Below are 21,593 nucleotides of genomic sequence, written 5' to 3'. Positions count from 1 at the left end.
CTATAAAACAAACTTGTATTAAAAAAGCGAAAAAATACATTTGCATTGGGATCAAAATATACTGAATCTACTGAACCTAATCAAACGATGAAAAAAATAAATTTACCATGGTACCATCTTGTCAAAACCAAGTAAATGTAGGATTTCTCATGTTTTTCATAATTAACAAATATAACTAAACAATTAATGAATATAACGTAAAATATTAATATTTCCTATACATTGTATTAAAAATATTTAGGGACGTTTTTTCCGAATTAATTTTAAGAATTAAATCCCGTCAGGTCAAAGTGTACGAAAACGTGCAGCGTCACTCCGTACGTATTAGACGTTCCATTGGTCGATTAGGGGTGACTATTTTACTATAAACCCTCACTACATATATATTACAGAAATTCTGTCAATATATTGCAATTATTTATAGACTTATTTAAAATTCAAAGTAAGGTTCGTGATATTTGTCCATGTTTAAGTAAATCACGTAACCCACGGTGGTGTTGTTACACCCCTGCTCTTTTTCCAACAATGGCGTCGTCCTCTTCTTGTATTTATTTGTGGACAAGGGCAAAGCGACAGAAGCGGCTGTCGTTGTGTTACACTGACTTTAGCTAACATGGCGAGGTTTTTAAGGCCTAACATCCGCACCTTCCTCAACGTACAACTGAGAATGTCATCAGATCAGGTAAAAATATGTCCTTCAGGCCCACATTAACATTAAAACCTGAAATCTGGCGTTGTGTTGCTATTATAATGAATTAACATTTGGCTAGCCATGTGTGACAGATTGATAAACATGTAGCTTTAATAAAAGCAGTAATTGGGGAGATACTTTTAATGCAAAACCCCACTCTAATAACGTCATTGTCAACAAACAGAAAGTATAATGAGGACAATGATTTGCCTTTCCTTTTTACCCTTCTATTGTTACTTGTCATTCACCTTTTTTCCTCTGGGCTGTCCCCTCTCTTTTGCAGCTAGGTGAGCTGGGCAAAGGTGCAGGAAAAGGCGGAGGAGGCGGTGGGGCCATCCGTGAGGCAGGTGGAGGAATGGGAAAGAAACAGGCCGCAGAGGAGGAAATGTACTTCAAGTAAGTCTTTGGGTTGTTTTATTTCAGCATTGACCTTTCCAAGTGTTCTATCCCACCTCACATGATGTATGTTTATAATCTTACCTACACAAAAAGGCGTAAGGAGCAGGAGCAGCTGGCAGCGCTCAAGCAACACCACCAGGAGGAAATCGACCACCATAAAAAGGAGATTGAACGCCTGCAGCGAGAGATTGACCGCCATAAGGGAAAGATCAGGAAGCTGAAGCACGATGACTGAGAGGAACCTTGAAATAAATTTGAAACAAGCTTCCGCCTGACATCTTTAATCACTGCTGTATTATTGCATCTAAAGAAATCTACTGCTTTTAAAAAAAGAAATCATTTTCTTCTGCAGTAAAGCCAGGCATGATTGTTGCTCAAATGCTAAAAAGCAATTAAAATGTTCACAAAAATATTGTTGTTTCCATGGAACAGTGTGACATGTTTGTATGAACTGTTGTATGTTTATACAGCAAATAAAGACTTTGTGTGGTAAATAAAGGGACTGATAATCTCCTGACTATGTTTCTATGTTTAATAATTTCATTATTATACAAAACTATTCTACCATTTTCCCGTCTTTACCTCTTCATTGTATTGTGCACGTGTTGCTAATAATATTAACGTACAGGGGGTGCTATAACATTTTCAACACCCCCAACAAATGCGGCAATAACAGTGACGTTACTTCCGGCCGCCCCTGCCTTTTAGCACGGGTGGCCCCGTTTATCTTTCTTTTCACACATCATGGCGGACCGCTTCAATAAGGTGGGCAACTGCCGGGGTGTTATATTCATATTTTACACCCCTTTTAGCAGATTTTGCATGCATTCGGTTTTGTAAATACGTACGTGATGACTTCATTAGGCTACAGTGTGAAAACCAGGGACACGTTTGGTTTTAAATTGTTACTAAACGCGTTGTGATTTTTAGCTACCTTTGCCGAGTAGACATCATGGCAGCTTTGCTAGGAAGCCAATGCTGTTGGCTAGTAGCTAGCAAGCTAGCTTCAAGTTAAAGTCGCCGGTTAGTAAAATATTTCTTTTTCTATGGTTCGAAAGTCATTTAATATTTAAACGAGTAAATACCAATTGAAGCTTGTCCTAGTTAATACGTCGGTGGCGTGGTTTAATACTGACATCTCGTCAGAATAGCTGCCATGTGCTCATTACTTTGTCTTCTCGAAACTTTGTTTTAAATGCTGAGATAACTCAAACAATATTGCAATGTTGGGATATTATGTTTGATTATACTATACATAGTTAACCCCTTTTTAATGCTTCCTTTGGTCGCCTCAGTGCTTTGCACGTTGTCTTGTATTCTGACCTTTTTGGGTTAAATCGTGTTTAATGTTGCAGGTTCTGCTACTGGATGGCAGGGGCCATCTGCTTGGTCGGCTGGCTGCCATCGTGGCTAAGCAGACCTTGCTGGGTAGGTGTCAGGATGCATATTTCTAGACTGCTGTGACATTGATTTGACATCTGCCTTATTGTCCTTGATGATCTAATTAACTTAAGCTTGAGTTTAACGACCATGAAAAAACTCACATGCACTACCATCTGAGACAAAATACTACAAATGACACTTGCCATTTTTGAACTATCTTGCCTGTTTGTAATAGTCAAATTGTCTTTATTAAAGGACACAAAGTCGTGGTGGTGAGGTGTGAAGGTATCAACATCTCTGGAAACTTCTACCGTAACAAACGTAAGTAGGATCTGCCCTCATTCATAAGAACATGGCAGTCCCGTTAAGTGTTCACAAAAAACAGTAATGGCAAAAACTATAAGATTAGCTCCTACACGTGAATGAGTAAAGAGTGAGTTCTGTATAAAATAAATATGCACCAGAAAGCTGTTTTTGTCAGTGGGTGAGGCCATTATATTCTGAAGGTAGGTGCACTGCGCCATACCTGTGTTTTAAGCCTGTCCACACAGGAACACTTGAAGGCCGAAATGGTATATTATCATTTTAGCCTTTCGTCCACACAGCAACATTCTTGGTGCCCTGGTATAGTATTTTTTTGAAAGTGGCTTCCGTGGTGGGCGAATACGAGACTGCCCTCTTGTTGCATCTAGTGATTTGTATAAGGTTACCTGGTTCATACTGGTTTTTGCATGTCATTACTTACATTTGTTGCAACTTAACTGGCTTTCAGAAAAAAATGGTTGACAATCAGCTGCCATGACGGAATACATAAAGGGATGCAGCATATTTGTCTAATGAACAAATGTTTGAGTTCTGAATGACCAAGAGGATATCTTGCATGCACGACTATCTGACTTTTTATAATATTCTGGATACTCTAATATTTGCAGTGAAGTACCTGGCTTTCCTGCGCAAGAGGATGAACACCAACCCCTCTCGTGGACCTTACCACTTCAGAGCTCCCAGCAGGATCTTCTGGAGGACTGTCAGAGGTGAGCCGGAGGTTCAAATATGGGAGGATTTTTCTGAAATGGACGTGGTGTGGTTTCCCCTTTTCCTTAATGGTGCAAAGTATCTGTGGGGAGAAAGGGTTTCTGTTACTCTATTTCACCAAAGCACATCTTGCCGCCTTTTAACAGCAATGATGATTTCTATATATCCCGAAACTGAGCATCCATTGATGATAAACTCCTTACGGATCTGACTTCTGAGTTAAGAGCGGAAGCAAATTTGTGCTTTGAGAAACACTTTGCTCTGTAGTAGTTTTTCTGGAATTCATCTTGTGTAAAACTTTATTAAATTAGAACTGTATTTACCAGGCATGCTGCCCCACAAAACCAAGAGAGGCCAGGCTGCCCTGGAGAGGCTGAAGGTGTTTGATGGAATCCCCCCACCCTACGACAAGGTGATGTCATTGCACAGCATTGTGACCGATACATTGTATACTGTCAATGATGCCCTTAACCTTACCATGCCTTGTTTGACTGTGGTTTGAAATAAAAACACAACATCTGAGACTAATCTTGATGATATTTTGCACTGCCTGCTGTGGTTTTCTGGTATGTGATTTTTGGGTTCTTTAATCACAGAGGAAGCGTATGGTGGTCCCAGCTGCTCTTAAGATTGTGCGTCTGAAGCCCACTCGTAAGGTGAGTCTTGAGTCAGATGTTGCTCCTTTGTCCCAAATATGACAATGCATGTATGAAACCACGCTTTACAGATCTGCATTGAATCAGGAACCATGTACATACAATTTTTAAAATCTACACCTCTTATGGACAGTTCTTATTTTGAATTGGCCTTTATTTTCTCGCTACAGTTTGCCCTCCTGGGACGTTTGGCACATGAGGTGGGCTGGAAGTACCAGGCTATCACAGCCACACTGGAGGAGAAGAGGAAAGAGAAGGCCAAGGTCCGCTATGGCAAGAAAAAGACCACCATCAAACTGACCAAACGGGCAGAGAAGAACGTTGAGAGCAAAATCGCAAAATACACAGACGTTCTGAAACAATATGGAGTTCTTGTTTGAACATTCTGTCTAATAAATCAAAGTAAATGTTTATAAAGTGTTTCTCTTTTGATCAACAAAGATGGCTGTTGGTTTGACTTACAGGGTTCCATTATTGTATTTGACTGTAGTGCGATGAATGTACTGACAAAATACAAGACACGTGTACATTGGTAAGATGGAGCAGTACATTTTTACCCCGTCTGCCAATAGATTTCCCCGACAGAGGGCAGTGTTGCACTTAATCTACCGTAGGTAGCCATTCACGCCACCATTAAAATTGACCGTCACATTTTCAGATAAGATTTTCACACTGCAGTTAAAAAGCTAAATTGATCACTATAACTACGCTATTTTGTAGATGGGATTTCTACCATTTTGTTGACTACAGGAAATTCATTGTTTTACGCAAGAGGTGCGTTGCACCGAAACTATACAACAGGCCCGCATTAATTTATTTCTATTGCTGATTTTATAACAAATTTTAAAAATAAACATAACGCTTTAGTTTAACGAATTGTCCAACCAACATGCTACATGTAGACATGAGGGATGATTGACAAGGTGAACTGCATGCTGCATGTTTACATAAGGCTTTGCATGTCATGATTTAGAATAGTACATTGCATTGCTTGGACCTTGATCTACAAATAAAATTACCTGCTCACAAATATTTATTTTTAAGCTGTAAATCGTTTATTATATATACTCAGTTTTCCTAGTCGAATCATGTAAGGGGTATCTAACATTAGTACAGTATTTCATGAGGCTGGCAGTACCAATACATTACTGAGGGGGGCGCCCATCAACACTACGGCTTTATTCCTCTACGCGAGTTGTTAGCAACAACTCTTCAATTAAATGCTTTTGCTGGTAATAAGCCATCGTTACTTGGTCATGTGGAAGTAAGTACCAGCTTATCAATGTCCTAACTGTGTTTATTTTGTGTCAGTCAAGCAAAAGTGCTTGTTTGTGTAGCAATATAGCATTGAGGAAGTGGGCTTGCTAATAGCTCTACGTAAGTTTTGTACACACTGGTAGTCCCGCGAGAAACTTCGAACTGTACAGTCTCTGTTTTTCAGGATCTAATACATATGGCTGTATGTTAAAAGTAGACATTTTAAAAAGATGAATTTAATTCTTATAAAGTTGGCGGCAGAAACCGGAAGTGTTTCTTAGCACTCGGCAGTGTGACCAACCACAGCAGCGCGGGGTTGCCTGGAGGCGGGTCGTAGGCGGAAGACATTAAAACAGACCGTTTTTCGCGGGAAGCACAAAATCCAAAGAAATACAGCTGAATATGTGAAGATTCTGGAAGAACTACAACGCTTTTTGTGCTGGTTATCTTGTGTAGCTGCTTTATAGGAGTCCACCACTCAATGCAAAGGACCGCAAAATGACCATAAAGTAAAGGTAAGAGCAAAACTGGGAACACGACATTTTACATGTGAAGTTGCTGTTCTGTTACCATGCAGTCAAAATTTGGACACGCTTGTGTCAAAACAATTGATGTCTTTGCAAAGATAATATAGTAGCAATCCTTTACTGTATAGCTAAATGCACACAGCCATGACACTGGATTTGTGCATGCTTGTATCTTTGTTTAATTTTCCTTGACCTCCAAGCATAATTGAAACGATTTAAAGAATGACCGTGAGTGACGCAACTCCAGGAGAACTGCAGAAGATTGCTTTGAGGACAACTAATCAAGCCATTATCAGCTTCTCTGTGAAATGTTACAGTATTTGTGTGCATGGCAACATGCACGATCGGCAGACGTGTCCTTGAGAGCGAAACCTTAGAAAAGAAACATGTTGTCGGTCACATGTGTCTCCTGGGAGTTAGACAAGAGAACAAATCTTGTCACATGCGAGTAAGACTGAATAACAAGTGTAAGAAGGAAATGCAACCAGTGGCAGTAAATACTATTGCAATATTTTTAGCATTCAGTATACTGTCATGTGGTTCACAATATGGTTACTATGACTTACATTGGTCTTCAATTATTTAATGAAGTCATATGGAAGACACACATGGCAGCATGAATGTGCAAATTAACACCTATCATCACCTTTGTGCTTTATAAATAATACATTCAGCGAGGGATGCGTGGCCTTTTCAGCAGTTAGTCCACTAATTGATGCTTAACACTTTTGTATATAATTGATTGGTGATTCACACAATTGATGCAAAAATGGCTGCAACCAGCAGAGACGCAGTCTCAATCGTTTGCTGTCTAAAGAAGTAGAACAATTGGCACTATTACACAGGGATCAGTGAATATTTCAAATGCTTCTTAGTCCCATTAATTAATTGTTTTAATGATTTGAAAAGCCTTTGTGATCTTACCATGTAAGATCACTTAGCATGTTTTTGGAATGTGGGAAGTGCCGGAGTACCCGGCGAAAACCCACGCATGCATGGGGAGAACTGTGATTGCTGATTGAAGATAATAGTGATCAATAGTCAGCAATGAAGCAGAGTCATCAAACAACTTTTCAGCAGCAAAGAAAAATAATTATCAAGTTAGTGTGACCCATCTCTGTGTGGAGTTTGCATGTTCTCCCCATGCATGCTTAGGTTTTCTCCGGGTACTCCGGTTTCCTCCCACATTCCAAAAACATGCTAGGTTAAGTGGCGACTCCAAATTGTCCATAGGTATGAATGTGAGTGTGAATGGTTGTTTGTCTATATGTGCCCTGTGATTGGCTGGCGACCAGTCCAGGGTGTACCCTGCCTCTCGCCCGAAGCTGGGATAGGCCGAGCACCCCCGCGACCCTCGTGAGGATAAGCGGTACAAAATGAATAAATGAATTAATTTAAACTAATAAACTAAACTAAAATAAACTAAAGTAAACAAAAAATTTCAACATATTGTTCACCAAGTTAGACCTCTGTTTTGAAAACATGATTTCTTCATTTTTCTACAAACAGGTGTAGAAAAAGAAAAAGTGATTGTTTTTAATTCACGGTCGTCTTGTATTTGGGTCAGCACTGTAATTCTCTTTCCATAATTTCCTATGGGAACGTTTCTCTTGAAATTCAAACCAAAAGAGGAAAGCTTGTGCTCCATTTTCACTTTGACTCGTATCTTGTCCCTGAACTTTATCCACTCTTCTAAGAAAGGTACTTAATCACTCGGTAATGAAAGCTGAACAGCGGCTGTCTCATTATAGGTCATTTCACACAGTCAAAGCTGCATTTGAAAAACTACAAAATCAATCTATAATACAGTTTGTGCGGCTCAAATTGATTCATTAGGGATGCATTTCTTCTAGGTGACCTCTATCAGATGGGATAAACTGTGTGTGTGTGTGTCTTCAGAGGTGGATTGCTGCATCCGAAGCCCTTAATGGCCTCCATGCTGAGCTGTGGTGACGTGTGTGTGTGTGAGTGTGTAGCAAGGAGACAAACTAAAGTGGTTTGAACAGGCGCCAGTTTTAAAGGCCTGTTTATGCTGATGGGGAGTGAAAATGCATCAGGAAAGCCTTGTGTGAGAACGTTAACTCCATGTGAAATGCATTAGCATCGTGTAGCTCCGGGGCTGACGCTTTCAAATCCCGCCCGCTTTATTTAAACGGAAGGTGACAGATCTTCTGGGGGGCGTTTCTTGCGTTTTCAATTATAATACACGCTTGTATAAACGCACGAGCGGCGATCGATTCACAGCAATTGTTTATCATTCCTCGAAGAGCCGTATTGAAAATAGCCTCTCTCCATCCATTTTGATAACCCCACTACCCATGTTGTGCAAAGTCAGGCTGCACGATCAATGGAGCTGCGGACCAACTTGTAAGCATGCACACAAAAAAAAAGACAAGAAAAATCAATGATGAGAGAAGAAAGCGAGAACGTAGGGCCCTTTCGCCTCTCATAGGACAAAGGTGAACACTGTGTTCAATTTATTCTCCTGATTAATTCTCAGCAAAAAGTGATGAACCAGTGCCTCCTAAACAAGTATTTTATTAGCAGCAGCCAATCAAATGATGGCACAGGTGAGTGAATCACATTGCTGTGACAATTTGAAGTGGTCACAATGAAACACCACCCATTAGATCCAATACCAAGTATAGCGGTTCCATTTCTCTGTGGATTTTTCTCACCTTTGCTCCCCAAATTATTGTTTGATTATTTATCAAGTGCCTAGAAGTCTCTTGACTACCCAGATTTCCATGCAGCGTCATGATTTATGTAGGAAAGCAACCATAAGAAATGATAATCATTTCATCTTTATTTGAGATTCTCATGTGATGCCACCAAAAAATTACATGATATCATTATGGCAGTCTTTTCATTTTACATGGGGCAAGTTCGGGCAAGTAGTTCTCACCTTAAGGATTCCCCATGGGCAAGTCATTTTTGTTTTTAATGTAGAGCCCTGACAATAAATGCCTGTAGTGGTGATCACGCCTGGTGCCTGTCTCACTGAACTGTTACTGACACCTAGTGGCCAAGGTAGAATACTACATTCACAATAACAATGCATCTTGTACCTGTGTTTTAGCTCATTGAGTTACTTAATTTGGCCATATTCATGCTGGAAACTGGTACTGGAGCGACCAGAGCTCTACCCAAGTTTTTTTACACACTGGTAGTCCCGTAAAACACATTACACGTTATTAATGCAGTAGAAAACCTAACAACGCTAACATGCTAAAACTACTTACGATTGAGAGACTTAAGTCTCTCAATCTCTAGCGTCGCCCTGCCTCGCCCCACTGGGACAGAGGCTGACTATTCATTCTACTATAGAACCAAAGTGCGGAGACGGATGCACAGAGTGAACTCTCTTGTCATTCAGCCTGTTTGGTTGAGAGATGGGAGGAAAACAAACAAGCATGGACATATCAATTTATCAAAGCGGGCAAAATTATAGATTCTGTTTATATTTATCGTGCGGGTTAATTGGTTTAATCAAAGGTCTTCTAATTTGAAGGACAAAGTCTCCATCCAGTCTTTAAAAAACACCTTAAAATTATTATTGTGTGTACTATTAAAAAAATATACAGTCCTTGCTCTTTCGCAGATGTTTGTAAAAAAACAATTTTTTTAAAACCAAAAATAGGCCTTTTGATACAGCAAACGTATAACACTGTCATAAAGCGTTGAGTAGTAAAAAAATCCATTCTAATTAATAGATGACTCCATTAGTATGCTTATTATATGTTGACCTTGTGTCACCATTTTGGAGGATTGCATGGGTGCATTCATAACATTTTGTACTGATTGCTTCCCTGTCTACTCAACATGCATGATAGGGAATTCTATGATCAAGCTATGGAACTGCAACAATCCTCCAGAGTGTGATGGTTATCGGAAGACAGCCACCTCATAGAGCAAATAATGATCCTCATAAGCCATCTGTTCTCTAGTCAGCCATGAATGGTAGCGCCAATATCTGTAGGTGGTTTGGCTGTGTGATTCCGGGTTATCTATGGTGACATTAACATAGGCGGCAAGATTCCATTTCTCGGAGTTACAGTGCTGTCTAAACAGCACGAGGAAAAAAAGGGTTATTTATTAGTGTAATTATTATGTATATATTATTTTACTGTGGTTTATTTCATAGAACTTGGAGTTCAAAGTGAAACTTTAACATTGAATTTTTGGACATGTTTATAATGAGTTAATTAAAATATGTGCCGATGGCCCCTTGCCTTTACCTGCAGGCGGCTTCTTGAGTGTGCACTCCCTGTGGTTAGCTAAACATGAATATATCAGAAAAATAAATAATTCATGAATATTTGTCACAGAGGTGAGCCTATTTTTGTGTGGCCCTGAAAATAACGGACGGAAATTGACTCATCGGAAAAGTGGTGTTTTTTTGCCTTGTTTGGGTCACGTGAATGACACACGACAAAACCTGTTCAGGATGCATGTCAGAGGAGAAACAGGTCTTGGTGGATGAAATGGACGTGGTCCAGCCAGACCACACCCAGAACCAGAGCCAGATTACATTTTTTCTACCACCATATTCTCCCATTTTGAATCCTGTAGAAGAATTCTTCTCCACATGGAGGTTTATGAGCAGCGGCAGCTTTACATTTGGGAAAATGTCTTGCAATCGATGTTCTTGACAGGTGATGGTGTTTCTGTTGATGCATGTCAGGGCTGGATCAGACACACTTAAGTTTTTCTTTCCAACGTGTGATGTTGATGAGGTCCTGTGGCCCCACCAGGCTGAAATAGTTGATGCAGACTAAGGGTGTGGAAAATAATCGTAATTAATCGATACATCGATGCGCATGTACGCAATGCGAGCGCGTCGGCTCATTCACTGGGTATGGATGCAATTGACGGGTGAAATCTAGATTCATCACGATGCGTTTGTGAATATCGGTAAAATCTGATGCAGGCACCGTTTTATTAATGTTCAACTTCACCCCATATGCTGTTCCCCAGTTTCTATATTTAACTCACCTGCAACGTTTAAATGGTATGTTTAGAAACACTACGGATTCTTAATAAACGGCGGAAAGCTCGACAAAACTTCTGTCACTTGCAAAAATGCCGCGTTAAGAAGGGTACACAACAACACGGACAAGTCTACCGCCACCTCCTCGTCTCGTTCCTCGTCAGACACCAGGGAAAAAAACAAGCAAATGAGGTCAGAACAAGTGGATCTTCCGCTGCTTTCCAAATTGTCCAGGAGCTATTTGTCCGTCCCCAACAAGTGTCCCCTCTGAACGAGTGTTCAGCACAGCAGGTGACATTAGAACAGCAGAGCAGCTGGCTTCTTCCTGTATTTTGAAACAATTTTAAAAGGGTAGCCTAGCTGCTAGTGCATTCATATTAGCAGTGTATTTTGCAGACAGGAATATAAACAAACATTCATTGCACTGTTGAAAGTGTCACTTTAACTTTGCTGTTACTGTACTGTATTTGTTACAGCACTAATTATTGTTTAATTGTTTTACTCCACCTCACAGCTAGGAGACCACGGTTCAATTCCACCCTCGGCCATCTCTGTGTGGAGTTTGCATGTTCTCCCCGTGCATGCGTGGGTTTTCTCCGGGTACTCCGGTTTCCTCCCACATTCCAAAAACATGCTAGGTTAATTGGTGACTCCAAATTGTCCATAGGTATGAATGTGAGTGTGAATGGTTGTTTGTCTATATGTGCCCTGTGATTGACTGGCGACCAGTCCAGGGTGTACCCCGCCTCTCGCCCGAAGACAGCTGGGATAGGCTCCAGCACCCCTGCGACCCTTGTGAGGATAAGCGGTAGAAAATAAATGAATGAATGAATGAATGTTTTACTCCACCACTGAACCACTGCTATTGTAATTGCATAGCCCATGTGAAAGTGTGAGGAAAGTAGTTTTTGAAAAGTGGTTGCTTTGCTTGTTTTAAGATGGCAAAAAGAATTAGCAAGAAGTGGTGCATAGTAAAAAGGAACAGCACTTTTGTTGAATTTACTGCCAAGTGCCTTTAAGGAATGAAGCCAAATCCTTTTTGTAGGACCATACTGAATTCCATTTTTTTCCCCTTTGCTTATTTGCATCATGTTGAATTGCGTCATATCGCAAGAAATTGCGCCATATCATATCGCATTGATTTGAACTAAATGATTATCGCATTGTATCGCCAAAAATTCCATGTATCGTTTAATTATCGTATCTCTGGCAGTGCATCAAGATGTGTATCGAGTCGTCCTCAGTGCTGAGATTCACACCCCTAATGCAGACGTGGTGTAAATATTTGCATACTGTACTATTATTATTTTTTAATGTCCAGTCGGGCACTGCAATGGCCTCCTCTGATTTATTTATAGAATGCATTGATGTTTAAGTTGTGATTGCATCATTTTTTTATACTTTGTGTTAAAAACAGAGGAATGTTTTGTCTTTAGCAGTACAGTGTCCTACTCTGTCTTTGTGTGTGCTAATTTTCAAAACAAATGTCAAACTTTGACAAGGTGGCCTTTTGACAAAAGGGTGCAGTGTTTTATGAAATGTGTGCTATTTTTCAGGTACAGTGTCGTATTAATGGAGAAACTTCAAAGTGGGATAGGTTTTTTAATTTTTGCTTAATATCAGAGGGGGCAAAATGGTTCTTTAGATAGTAAAGGCTGCCAACCTTTAAATTTCTGGGGATCACAATAGATGAAAATATGAGCTGGAAACCTCATATTCCAAATATACAACATAAGGTGGCCAGAAATATTTCAGTATTGAACAAAGCAAAATTTGTTCTCAATCAGAAATCACTCCACACTCTTTATTGCTCTATGGTTCTACCATATCTTACTTATTGTGTGGAAATATGGGCTAATAACTATAAAAGCAATCTTCACTCGCAAAAAAGGTCAGTAAGGATAATTCATAATGCCGTCTACAGAGAACATACTAACTCCTTATTTCTAAAATCACAAATACTTAAACTTGCTGACATAGTTAATCTTCAAACAGCTAAAATAATGCACAAGGCTAAAAATAACCAATTCCCTAAAAATGTCATCCAATACTTCTCTACAAGAGAGGAGAAATATGATCTCAGGGAAGAACTACATTTGAAACACTTCTATGCTAGGACTACGTTAAAAAGCCATAGCATTTCAGTATGTGGAATCAAACTATGGAATGGATTGAGTAAGGACCTCAAACAATGCACAACGATGAGCCAATTCAAGAAACAATACAAGCAGTTGATGTTTGCTAAATACAAGGATGAAGAGTCTTGAACCAGTCATGATGTGCTATATATATCACTATATTGACACTTACTATGGTACCCATTATGGCATTGGATGGTCATATCACCTCGTACTTCGGTAAAAAAAAACAAAAAAAACTTAAACTGTATTATGGAAAGCAGGAAGTGAACAAATGTAACAGTTACTGATTGTAAAAGTACCAGATGGAGGGGTAGGATTTAATGAGCTTTGCTTCTTCCTACTCCTTTTGGACATGTGGAACTGTGAACTGATTATGGGATGCACTCAATTGTAATCTGATGCATGTTCAAATGAAATAAAACCATTACCATTACTATTACCAACCCCTGGTCTAATCCACCCACTGGTTGATAATTTTTGCCATTTAAACAATAAAAAAGCCAATTGTTAATGACTAACATTTACTGTCTTTACAGTAAATAATTCCACATAGGATCACATATAAAACATGAAGATGATGAGCAAACAGTTAGCATTGTTTTATGCTGTCCACCAGGAAAAATGTTGCTGGTTTGCAGGTACTAACAAACTCTCAGCTGTTCCTAAACATTGCATCATCATTTTGGACAGCACCTACAAAGCAACCTGCAAGCATTTGAAACTACTGTATTTTTTTGCAAAATTGTTTTCAGGTAGTTTGCCTGATTTGTTGCTGTTATAGCTCCAAGACCGGATAAAAAAGTGTGAACGTGTGTGGCCAAAATTGTAAATTGATCATGATAAGCTGTAATGAAATCCACTCACTTCTCCATTCACTATTGATTTTCTCTCCTGTAACACATCATACAGTCATCTACAGTCATATACTGGCCTCTTTTCTGACAGTCATTGATAGCTGGCGCAGCAAATAAAATATGTCTTTTTATATATATGGCCGAGGTGTGTGCACACGCTGTAGTCAAATCACCGGGGGAACCTCACCTTTTTTTTTCTCCACGTTCCCGCTGGCTCCATTAATCAATTCTCCGATACGCACTCAGCTCATGTCCCTGCAGCATCAGACAGTCACGTACCTTTGGCCGCTGGAGCGTTATTTCTACCTATGTGCTTCTGCTGTGTGAACCCGTTGACACCGTCCACCTCCTGGAACTGCTCGTCTTACCGCAGAGCTAGCATGGACCTCCGCACTGAACCCGCTTTTAATATTACGAATTCAATCCATGTGTCCTCGTGTCGATGGGTCCACGTTTCTGCACAAATGGAACTCACTGCTGCAGGCTATGACTTATATGAATATGATTTTAGGTTTTTTTTACAGTGCACTATAGTTCATTTGGTTACAATAGTAATCATTTTTACACAACCTAACTTTCATTTGCATAAATCTCCCTTACTCACAACATGCATCATGAGGTTCACGTGCAGAATGTAATCCAAAAGAGCTGTCTTTGGAAAGATAATAATAATAATAATAATAATAATAATGGACACTGTGAAAAAGACATGTTACAGATGAGGCCACACTGGAATAAACTAAAAATGAGAACGCATCATTTAGTGTAGAAAAATATGCAATATTAGTAGTAAAAACATGTGATATACATGACTACATGCATACCGGTGGCATGCACCCAGGGCAGTAACGCCTTCTCTGCTGGCCTAAACACAATCAGAAGCATTGAACTGCATTTACAACTCCTGTATTAGCTCCATGAAATTCTCTTCATTTCTTCCCAGCAGTCTATTATAGTAATTTAGTAGGGTGTTTCTTGACAGCACAGCTTCCTGCAGCCTATGCGCATGTTACATTTCAGATATCATATTCCAGCTTTTATCCCATACGGAAAAGATATATATACGTCTTTGTATGTGTTTTGCTTGAAACTTGGATATAATGCATCGGATAATGAAACCAGATATAAGACCCTTAGTCAATTTGTGCAAAATTAAACTTGTATGATTTGGATACAATATATAATAAATGATTATCTTGTATGAAAAAAATGCAAGAGTAAATCATATAAGCCTTATATATGAAACATAAACTGAAGGTGACTGAACTTTTACATTTTTAATATTTTTTCGTCTTTTCGAAATGGAATGTGTTGCCATGTCGCTGTGTAATCTGCCCAGCACCTTCAGAATTAGGAGTGTTGGTCCATGTCTCATACAGTTGTGTGAAAAAGTGTTTGGCCCCTCCCTAATTTATTATTTTGCCAGGTTTTTTTACACTTACATGTTTCAGATCATCATACAAAAGTAAATAATAGTCAATGACAACACAACTGGACAGAAAATGCAGTTTTTAAGTGAAACCTGCATGGTCTTGTGTGAAAAAGTGATTTGTGATAACTTGCAAACAATCTCTTATAGTGCTGGGGAGGAATTTTGGCCAGTATTGTTGCTGTAAAAAATATCCTAACCAATCTTAAACTTTCAGAAAACCAGTTAAAAAAAACAACCCACAACTGTAATGGGCTTTGATGAAGACGTGGTTAAACTTGTAAGTTGCCTTCCAAAACACCTTTTAGATGTTGAACCCTTGTAATGAGCAGATAAGTGCTGCCTTACTTTATAGTAGTGGTAAGCAATATCGGTGGACACCTTTTTGTGTTGTGTTGTGAACTTTATTCAAGACTTGAAGGACTACAGTAATTAAAATTGATTCAAAGTTGCTTTAGACACACGCACAAACTAATTGTCTCATTATGCGTATATAGTAAGTAATCTGTTTTACTGCATGGTCATCTTTCCTTTCACCTTCATCTGATGAACCAGCCTGGAATGTTCTGCATGCTCCTTAATGCCTCATTGTAATATTGTATTGCCGTTCAATAGGTAGGCTCAAGTGCACAATCTAATTCTATACAGCATATGTTTGCAAACTGCGGATTTTATAAAGATAATAATGCTCAATATTGTAGATAATAATATGGATTTAGGATAATGGTTGTACAACTACTGAGTGGTGTGTCTGAATTCCTGCATATCAAATATTAGTAAAATCTAGCTGTATGTTACAATGCAAAGCATATGTTTGCAAACTGTGGATTTTATAAAGATAATAATGCTCAATATTGTAGATAATAATATGGATAATGATTAGGATAATGATTGTACAACTACTGAGTGGCACGTTTGAATTCCTGCATATCAAATATTAGTAAACAATACAAACTACAAAAAATATGAAAAAAAAACATTATTAATTTGACATGCAAAATGTGTGCTGGAAAAAGTTATACAGCCATTTCTAAAGCTTTAGGACTCAAGCAAACCACAGTGAGAGCCATTATCCACAAACGGTGAAAACAGTGGTAAACCTTCCCAGGAGTGGACGGACAAACAAAATGACCCCAAGAGTGCAGCGACCACTGATCCAAGAGGTCACAAAAGACCCCACAACAACATCCAAGACCAAACCACTGCTGAACAAAAAGAAGATTAAGAAAACATCTTAAAGATCCACAAGACCTTTGGGAGTCTGTTTTATGGTTGAATATGGCCAAAACATTTGCATATATAAGTAAATTAGATGTATTTGTCCAAATTAAGCCTTTTCAATCATAAATATGGCTACATCAATGAAAATAGAATATAAGCCATTTAGAAAATGTTATGTGGAGTAATATCTATGACGTGAAGTGACACGTGTGACGTCAGCTAGTAGCTACTGTAGAGTTGCTGAGTGTTCGCAAGGTTAGCAGTGTGGAGAATGTCAGTGACTGGCGTGAGTTGGGGCTGACAGCAGCTCCTGTGAGAATGGTCAGTAGTATTATATGTAGTACTACACTAGCCACATTTTGTGTTTTGTGATTAAAAATACATTATGAACACTTTTGGACCCACACAGTCTAAACTTAAAAATATGCCAGCAGTTACGTATGCTAACCTGTACAGCCTTTTTTCATATGTCATATGTCCTGGCATTCAACTCATTCTGCCTTTAGTATCGTATCCACATATGAATATTCCTATTGATGTGACCTCATTCCTATTACCTCATCCTGTTTCTTCTACTGTTTCTATATGGGCTGTGTGTAATTTATAGTAATGGTAATGGTTTAATTTCATTTGAACATGCATCAGATTACAATTGAGTGCATCCCATAATCAGTTCACAGTTCCACATGTCCAAAAGGAGTAGGAAGAAGCAAAGCTTATTAAATCCTACCCCTCCATCTGGTACTTTTACTATCAGTAACTATTACATTTGTTCACTTCCTGCTTTCCATAATACAGTTTAAGTTTTTTTTGTTTTTTTTTACCGAAGTACAAGGTGATATGAGCATCCAATGCCATAATGGGTACCATAGTAAGTGTCAATATAGTGATATATATAGCACATCATGACTGGTTCAAGACTCTTCATCCTTGTATTTAGCAAACATCAACTGCTTGTATTGTTTCTTGAATTGGCTCATCGTTGTGCATTGTTTGAGGTCCTTACTCAATCCATTCCATAGTTTGATTCCACATACTGAAATGCTATGGCTAGCATAACGTAGTCCTAGCATAGAAGTGTTTCAAATGTAGTTCTTCCCTGAGATCATATTTCTCCTCTCTTGTAGAGAAGTATTGGATGACATTTTTAGGTAATTGGTTGTTTTTAGCCTTGTGCATTATTTTAGCTGTTTGAAGATTAACTATATCAGTAAGTATTTGTGATTTTAGAAATAAGGAGTTAGTATGTTCTCTGTAGGCGGCATTGTGAATTTATGTTTAGAATATGCCACAGACCAGTACTATAGTATTAGTTGCCAGACTGGATCTCTGGTCAATACAATATAATTTGCTCGGCAGATAAATTGGACATACTGCACAATACGAGCTGGAATATCTCTGGTACAATCTCCAGGAATAATCCATGTACGGATATGAACAGACCGGCCTCCCCCTCTATCTCTCCACGGGCACAAAAAGAAACAATCAGACAGCCATGTATAAGAGCTTACCTAACTCTAAAATTTATTCATGACGCTCCTTGGAAATACCTGGGAATAAATCACTTCTTCCCAGAACCCTCCTGTTGCCCTCTGTCCTCTTCCCTCATTCCTCGGAGGAGGAGAAGCTGGAAGGAAGAGAGAGATAAAGGGCACAAGTGAGAGAGAGAGCGTGAACATACCGTACTGTATTTCCCTCCGAGGATGAATTCTTTATCTAACTGTACAGTGTACAGCGTGTTTGCAGGTGGATGTTGGTTGCATTCTCACCTGGGTTGATTTGCATACGCGCATGAATGAACAACGACGATAAACAGTCAGTCTTGACTGCTGTTAAATCATTCTCAGAGGGAACACATGGAGAGCTTTAAACAGGTCCGTAAACTTTTAGCGGCTTCTTCCAAAGACCAGATACAACTAATATGGGATACATCCCCAAGATCCAATTATATGAAGTCTCCAAAATGCACCATTAATTCTGGGAGAACCTCAACAATTTGTGCCACTGTTGGGTCCAATTACCACCCTGGGACATTGAAGTTGGTGGTTAGTTGAACAAAGACTGAGGATGTCCGAGACATAAATAAGGCAACTTTGAGGATTTGTTTTTAAAAGATAGCGTAAGATAAGCCGATGACTTGTAACTTAAAATTCATGTAATGTTTATTTCCTGTTACATATTATAGCTAGAGTCTTGACTTTCTGCTACCTTTTTAAAGGCCAAGTCCTGCGTGAATAGAACAACTCCACAGAATGTCACCGTAGACCATGGACCTTTTTCACTCACTGGGTTCAGAAGTAGTCCACCTTAAGGGTGTCATGTCACAAGATCTCGCAAGATTAAAACGTGACAATATTTTTCGTTTAGGGGAACGGATGTTTTGCGGAAGACGGCAGCCAGAAGCTTGTCAGCATTGGCAGGATTGGAACTCATTCCGAAAGAAAAGTGCCAATCCGAATGAACATACATGGGGTGGAATATTCTTTTCCCCAATCCGTTTGAGGTATCTTGTACCCACTCAAACGGAAAATTTTTCTTCTTCGTCATGTTTTTCTTCTGTTGTTTATTGGCGGTTGGCAAGCACCTTTCAGTGTACTTTACCGCCATCTGTGGAACAGAATCTAAACACTTTATTCACAAGTTCAGTTTTTCTTTAAAAAGAAAATACAGTAAACCTCGGATATATCGGATTCAATTGTTCCCACTGGTTTTGTCCGATATAAGCGAAATCCGTTATATGCGTATACCGGAAAATGTCCGTTTTACGCATATATCGGATTTATATCCGGTATATGCGTAAATTGGATTTTATCCGTTATAAAAAGGCACTTCCTTGACTATGTTTCCAATGTACCTGGACTGGGCAATGAAAAGAGACGTAAGGTAATGAGAATTTAAATTTATTGGACTCTGAGCATAACAAATTGTTAATTAAGCTAGGCCCTGTTACGCCCGTCAGGCCTACGTTATTTCCAATAGTGAGGTTAAGATCTCATTCACTGCTGTGCTAGTATTATTGACGTCACTCACTTTTATATTTAAATCTGGAGCCAGGAGAAAGACACGATGCGGCCATCCGATATATGCGAGGGAAATTGGAACGGGACTGGAGATTTTGTCCGAAATAGGCGAAATCCGTTATAAAAAATCCAATATATGCAATGAATTTTTATTGAAAATGCATTACAGAAAAATTGGTTCTTTTTTTATCTGTCCGTTGTGAGCGAATTTCCGATATATCAGAGTCCGATATATCCGAGGTTTACTGTATATATCTATATAAAACATGTCCCTGGTTTAATTATAAAATATTAGCAAGATTGACTTTTATCATTTTTTATTTAAATTTATCACGTTCTTTCAGACATAATACGCAGCTCGAGACGTTCTTCAGTTTTAAAAATGGACGCGAGCAATCGGCACTGGACTGTTTGTTTTTGATCCAAACTAAATTTCAAGACTGGACGAACGAAAAACTGGCAATACGGAGTTCTTCCAACAAGTGAAAGAAAAACTTGGGAAGCTGGTATCACGTGATGTTGATGTTACGCTTTACTGGGCATGCCCCATTGACTATTCTGTTTGATTATAGCTGCGCATGTAGACAAGAGATTGGAATATTCCTTTCCATGTATACCATTGTTTTTGGAAAAGTCATTCGGAAAGGGGGAAAACTCCTCATGTAAACTTGGCTACTGTTATAGTTTAAGCAGAACCCTGCAGTAATTCTACACTTGATTAACTTACTTATTTTATTTATTCATCATGTTTTTTACTGCAACTTGTCAGCTGTCACTCACTGAGTTGCATTGCAAAATGGTAGAGAATAAATTCTCATGTGTTTATTTCATTTACAGTTCAGGTTGGATTGTATTTTGTGCGCTGCATGGATTTGTTGTGCGCTGAGAAGGCAAGAGCAGCACGCGATTACGCATGCACGCAGCTCAGTGGGAAGACTGCTTAAGACCCACCTACCTCAACTCATGGGACTGATTGGCTTACCATGAAATTGTACTCTACCTTTAGCCAATTATCGTTATTTATGTATCTGCTCCCTCTCACCAAAGAAGCACAATCGGGAAACAAAAACACTTTTTACTTGCATTTCCTATTCTGTAAAGTTTGTAGCATTACCCTTTAAAGCAGGGGTCTCAAACTCAATTTACTTGGGGTCCACTGGAGCTCAGGTCTGGGTGAGACTGGGCCGCATCAGGTTTTCAAAAAAACCCCCAAAAAACGCATTTATTAAAAACAACATATTGCGCAACTGCAGGGTCTTAGCCAAAAACTTACCAGATCCACACGGATAGGGAGGATAACTATTAACAGTTATTTAACCTTTAACATGAACATTAATCAAACGTAATAATTTTTTCTGGGTACATGATACCATACAGCATCCATATCAAACTTGCGCGGGCCGCGCTAACATTAAACCTTCATATCAAGGAGGGGGCCTCAAACTAGTGTCCAGTGGGCCACATTTGGCCCGCGGGCCGCGTGTTTGAGACCCCTGCTTTAAAGGAAAGCAATTGTTAGTAACAGCATTATTTTTGTCATCGTTACTCCTAACACTGTCTGCCACAAACTCTCTCCACTAATAGGAAAGTCTAGAAACAGTGTGAGACCAACAAAATAAAGTCCACAAAAAAAAGATCCAAAGTTGAAAAACGTCAAATCAGTTTGGGCAGGATGTCTGCAGTGAGCATCTGGAACGGATATTTCAATTTTTATCATTTTCTATGGGAGAAAGTACCAGCCTCCCAGAACGGATGGTGCCAGACTGTAGACATTCCACTCTAATAACCTATCACAGATTGATTGTTAGTGATTCTTCGTCTTTCCTCATTTACGTCATCAGTTGCTCTCTGGTTCTACCGCTTGCCAGTCGAGCCCCGCAGAGATTCCTTCCACCAGCAAATACAAAGACCAGGCGAGAAGCTACAGTACACTGGGCCCGCCGAGCTCCCTGCAGGCCGATGACGCCTGAGGTCAGAAACTAAGAAGATC

At 39.3% G+C, this 21,593-nt stretch overlaps 2 protein-coding genes and 2 non-coding genes across 4 annotated transcripts; all 4 read left to right on the top strand.

Moving 5' to 3' along the window:
* Positions 1-513: 513 nt before the first annotated feature.
* atp5if1b (ATP synthase inhibitory factor subunit 1b) lies at positions 514-1,607 on the top strand. The gene is made up of 3 exons (XM_058090322.2): positions 514-682; positions 975-1,087; positions 1,184-1,607. The coding sequence occupies exons 1-3, from the start codon at positions 614-616 to the stop codon at positions 1,323-1,325; spliced, it is 324 nt and encodes a 107-aa protein (XP_057946305.1). The 5' UTR covers positions 514-613; the 3' UTR covers positions 1,326-1,607.
* Positions 1,608-1,769: 162 nt separating this feature from the next.
* Positions 1,770-4,581, top strand: rpl13a (ribosomal protein L13a). Its single transcript, XM_058090320.2, has 7 exons — positions 1,770-1,855; positions 2,446-2,518; positions 2,729-2,794; positions 3,406-3,507; positions 3,835-3,920; positions 4,105-4,164; positions 4,335-4,581. The coding sequence occupies exons 1-7, from the start codon at positions 1,835-1,837 to the stop codon at positions 4,542-4,544; spliced, it is 618 nt and encodes a 205-aa protein (XP_057946303.1). The 5' UTR covers positions 1,770-1,834; the 3' UTR covers positions 4,545-4,581.
* On the top strand, positions 2,576-2,656 carry LOC131142578 (small nucleolar RNA Z195/SNORD33/SNORD32 family). The gene has a single exon (XR_009132651.1). It is a non-coding gene; the product is annotated as a small nucleolar RNA Z195/SNORD33/SNORD32 family (small nucleolar RNA).
* Positions 3,652-3,729, top strand: LOC131142582 (small nucleolar RNA SNORD50). The gene has a single exon (XR_009132654.2). It is a non-coding gene; the product is annotated as a small nucleolar RNA SNORD50 (small nucleolar RNA).
* Positions 4,582-21,593: the final 17,012 nt, after the last annotated feature.

This window comes from Doryrhamphus excisus, linkage group LG14 (assembly GCF_037039965.1).
Source record: "Doryrhamphus excisus strain RoL-2023G ecotype Guam linkage group LG14, RoL_Dexc_Guam_v1.1, whole genome shotgun sequence".
NCBI lineage: Eukaryota > Metazoa > Chordata > Actinopteri > Syngnathiformes > Syngnathidae > Doryrhamphus > Doryrhamphus excisus.
Note: the sequence above shows the minus strand (reverse complement) of the source record. Positions and strands in the feature narration are given on the sequence as shown.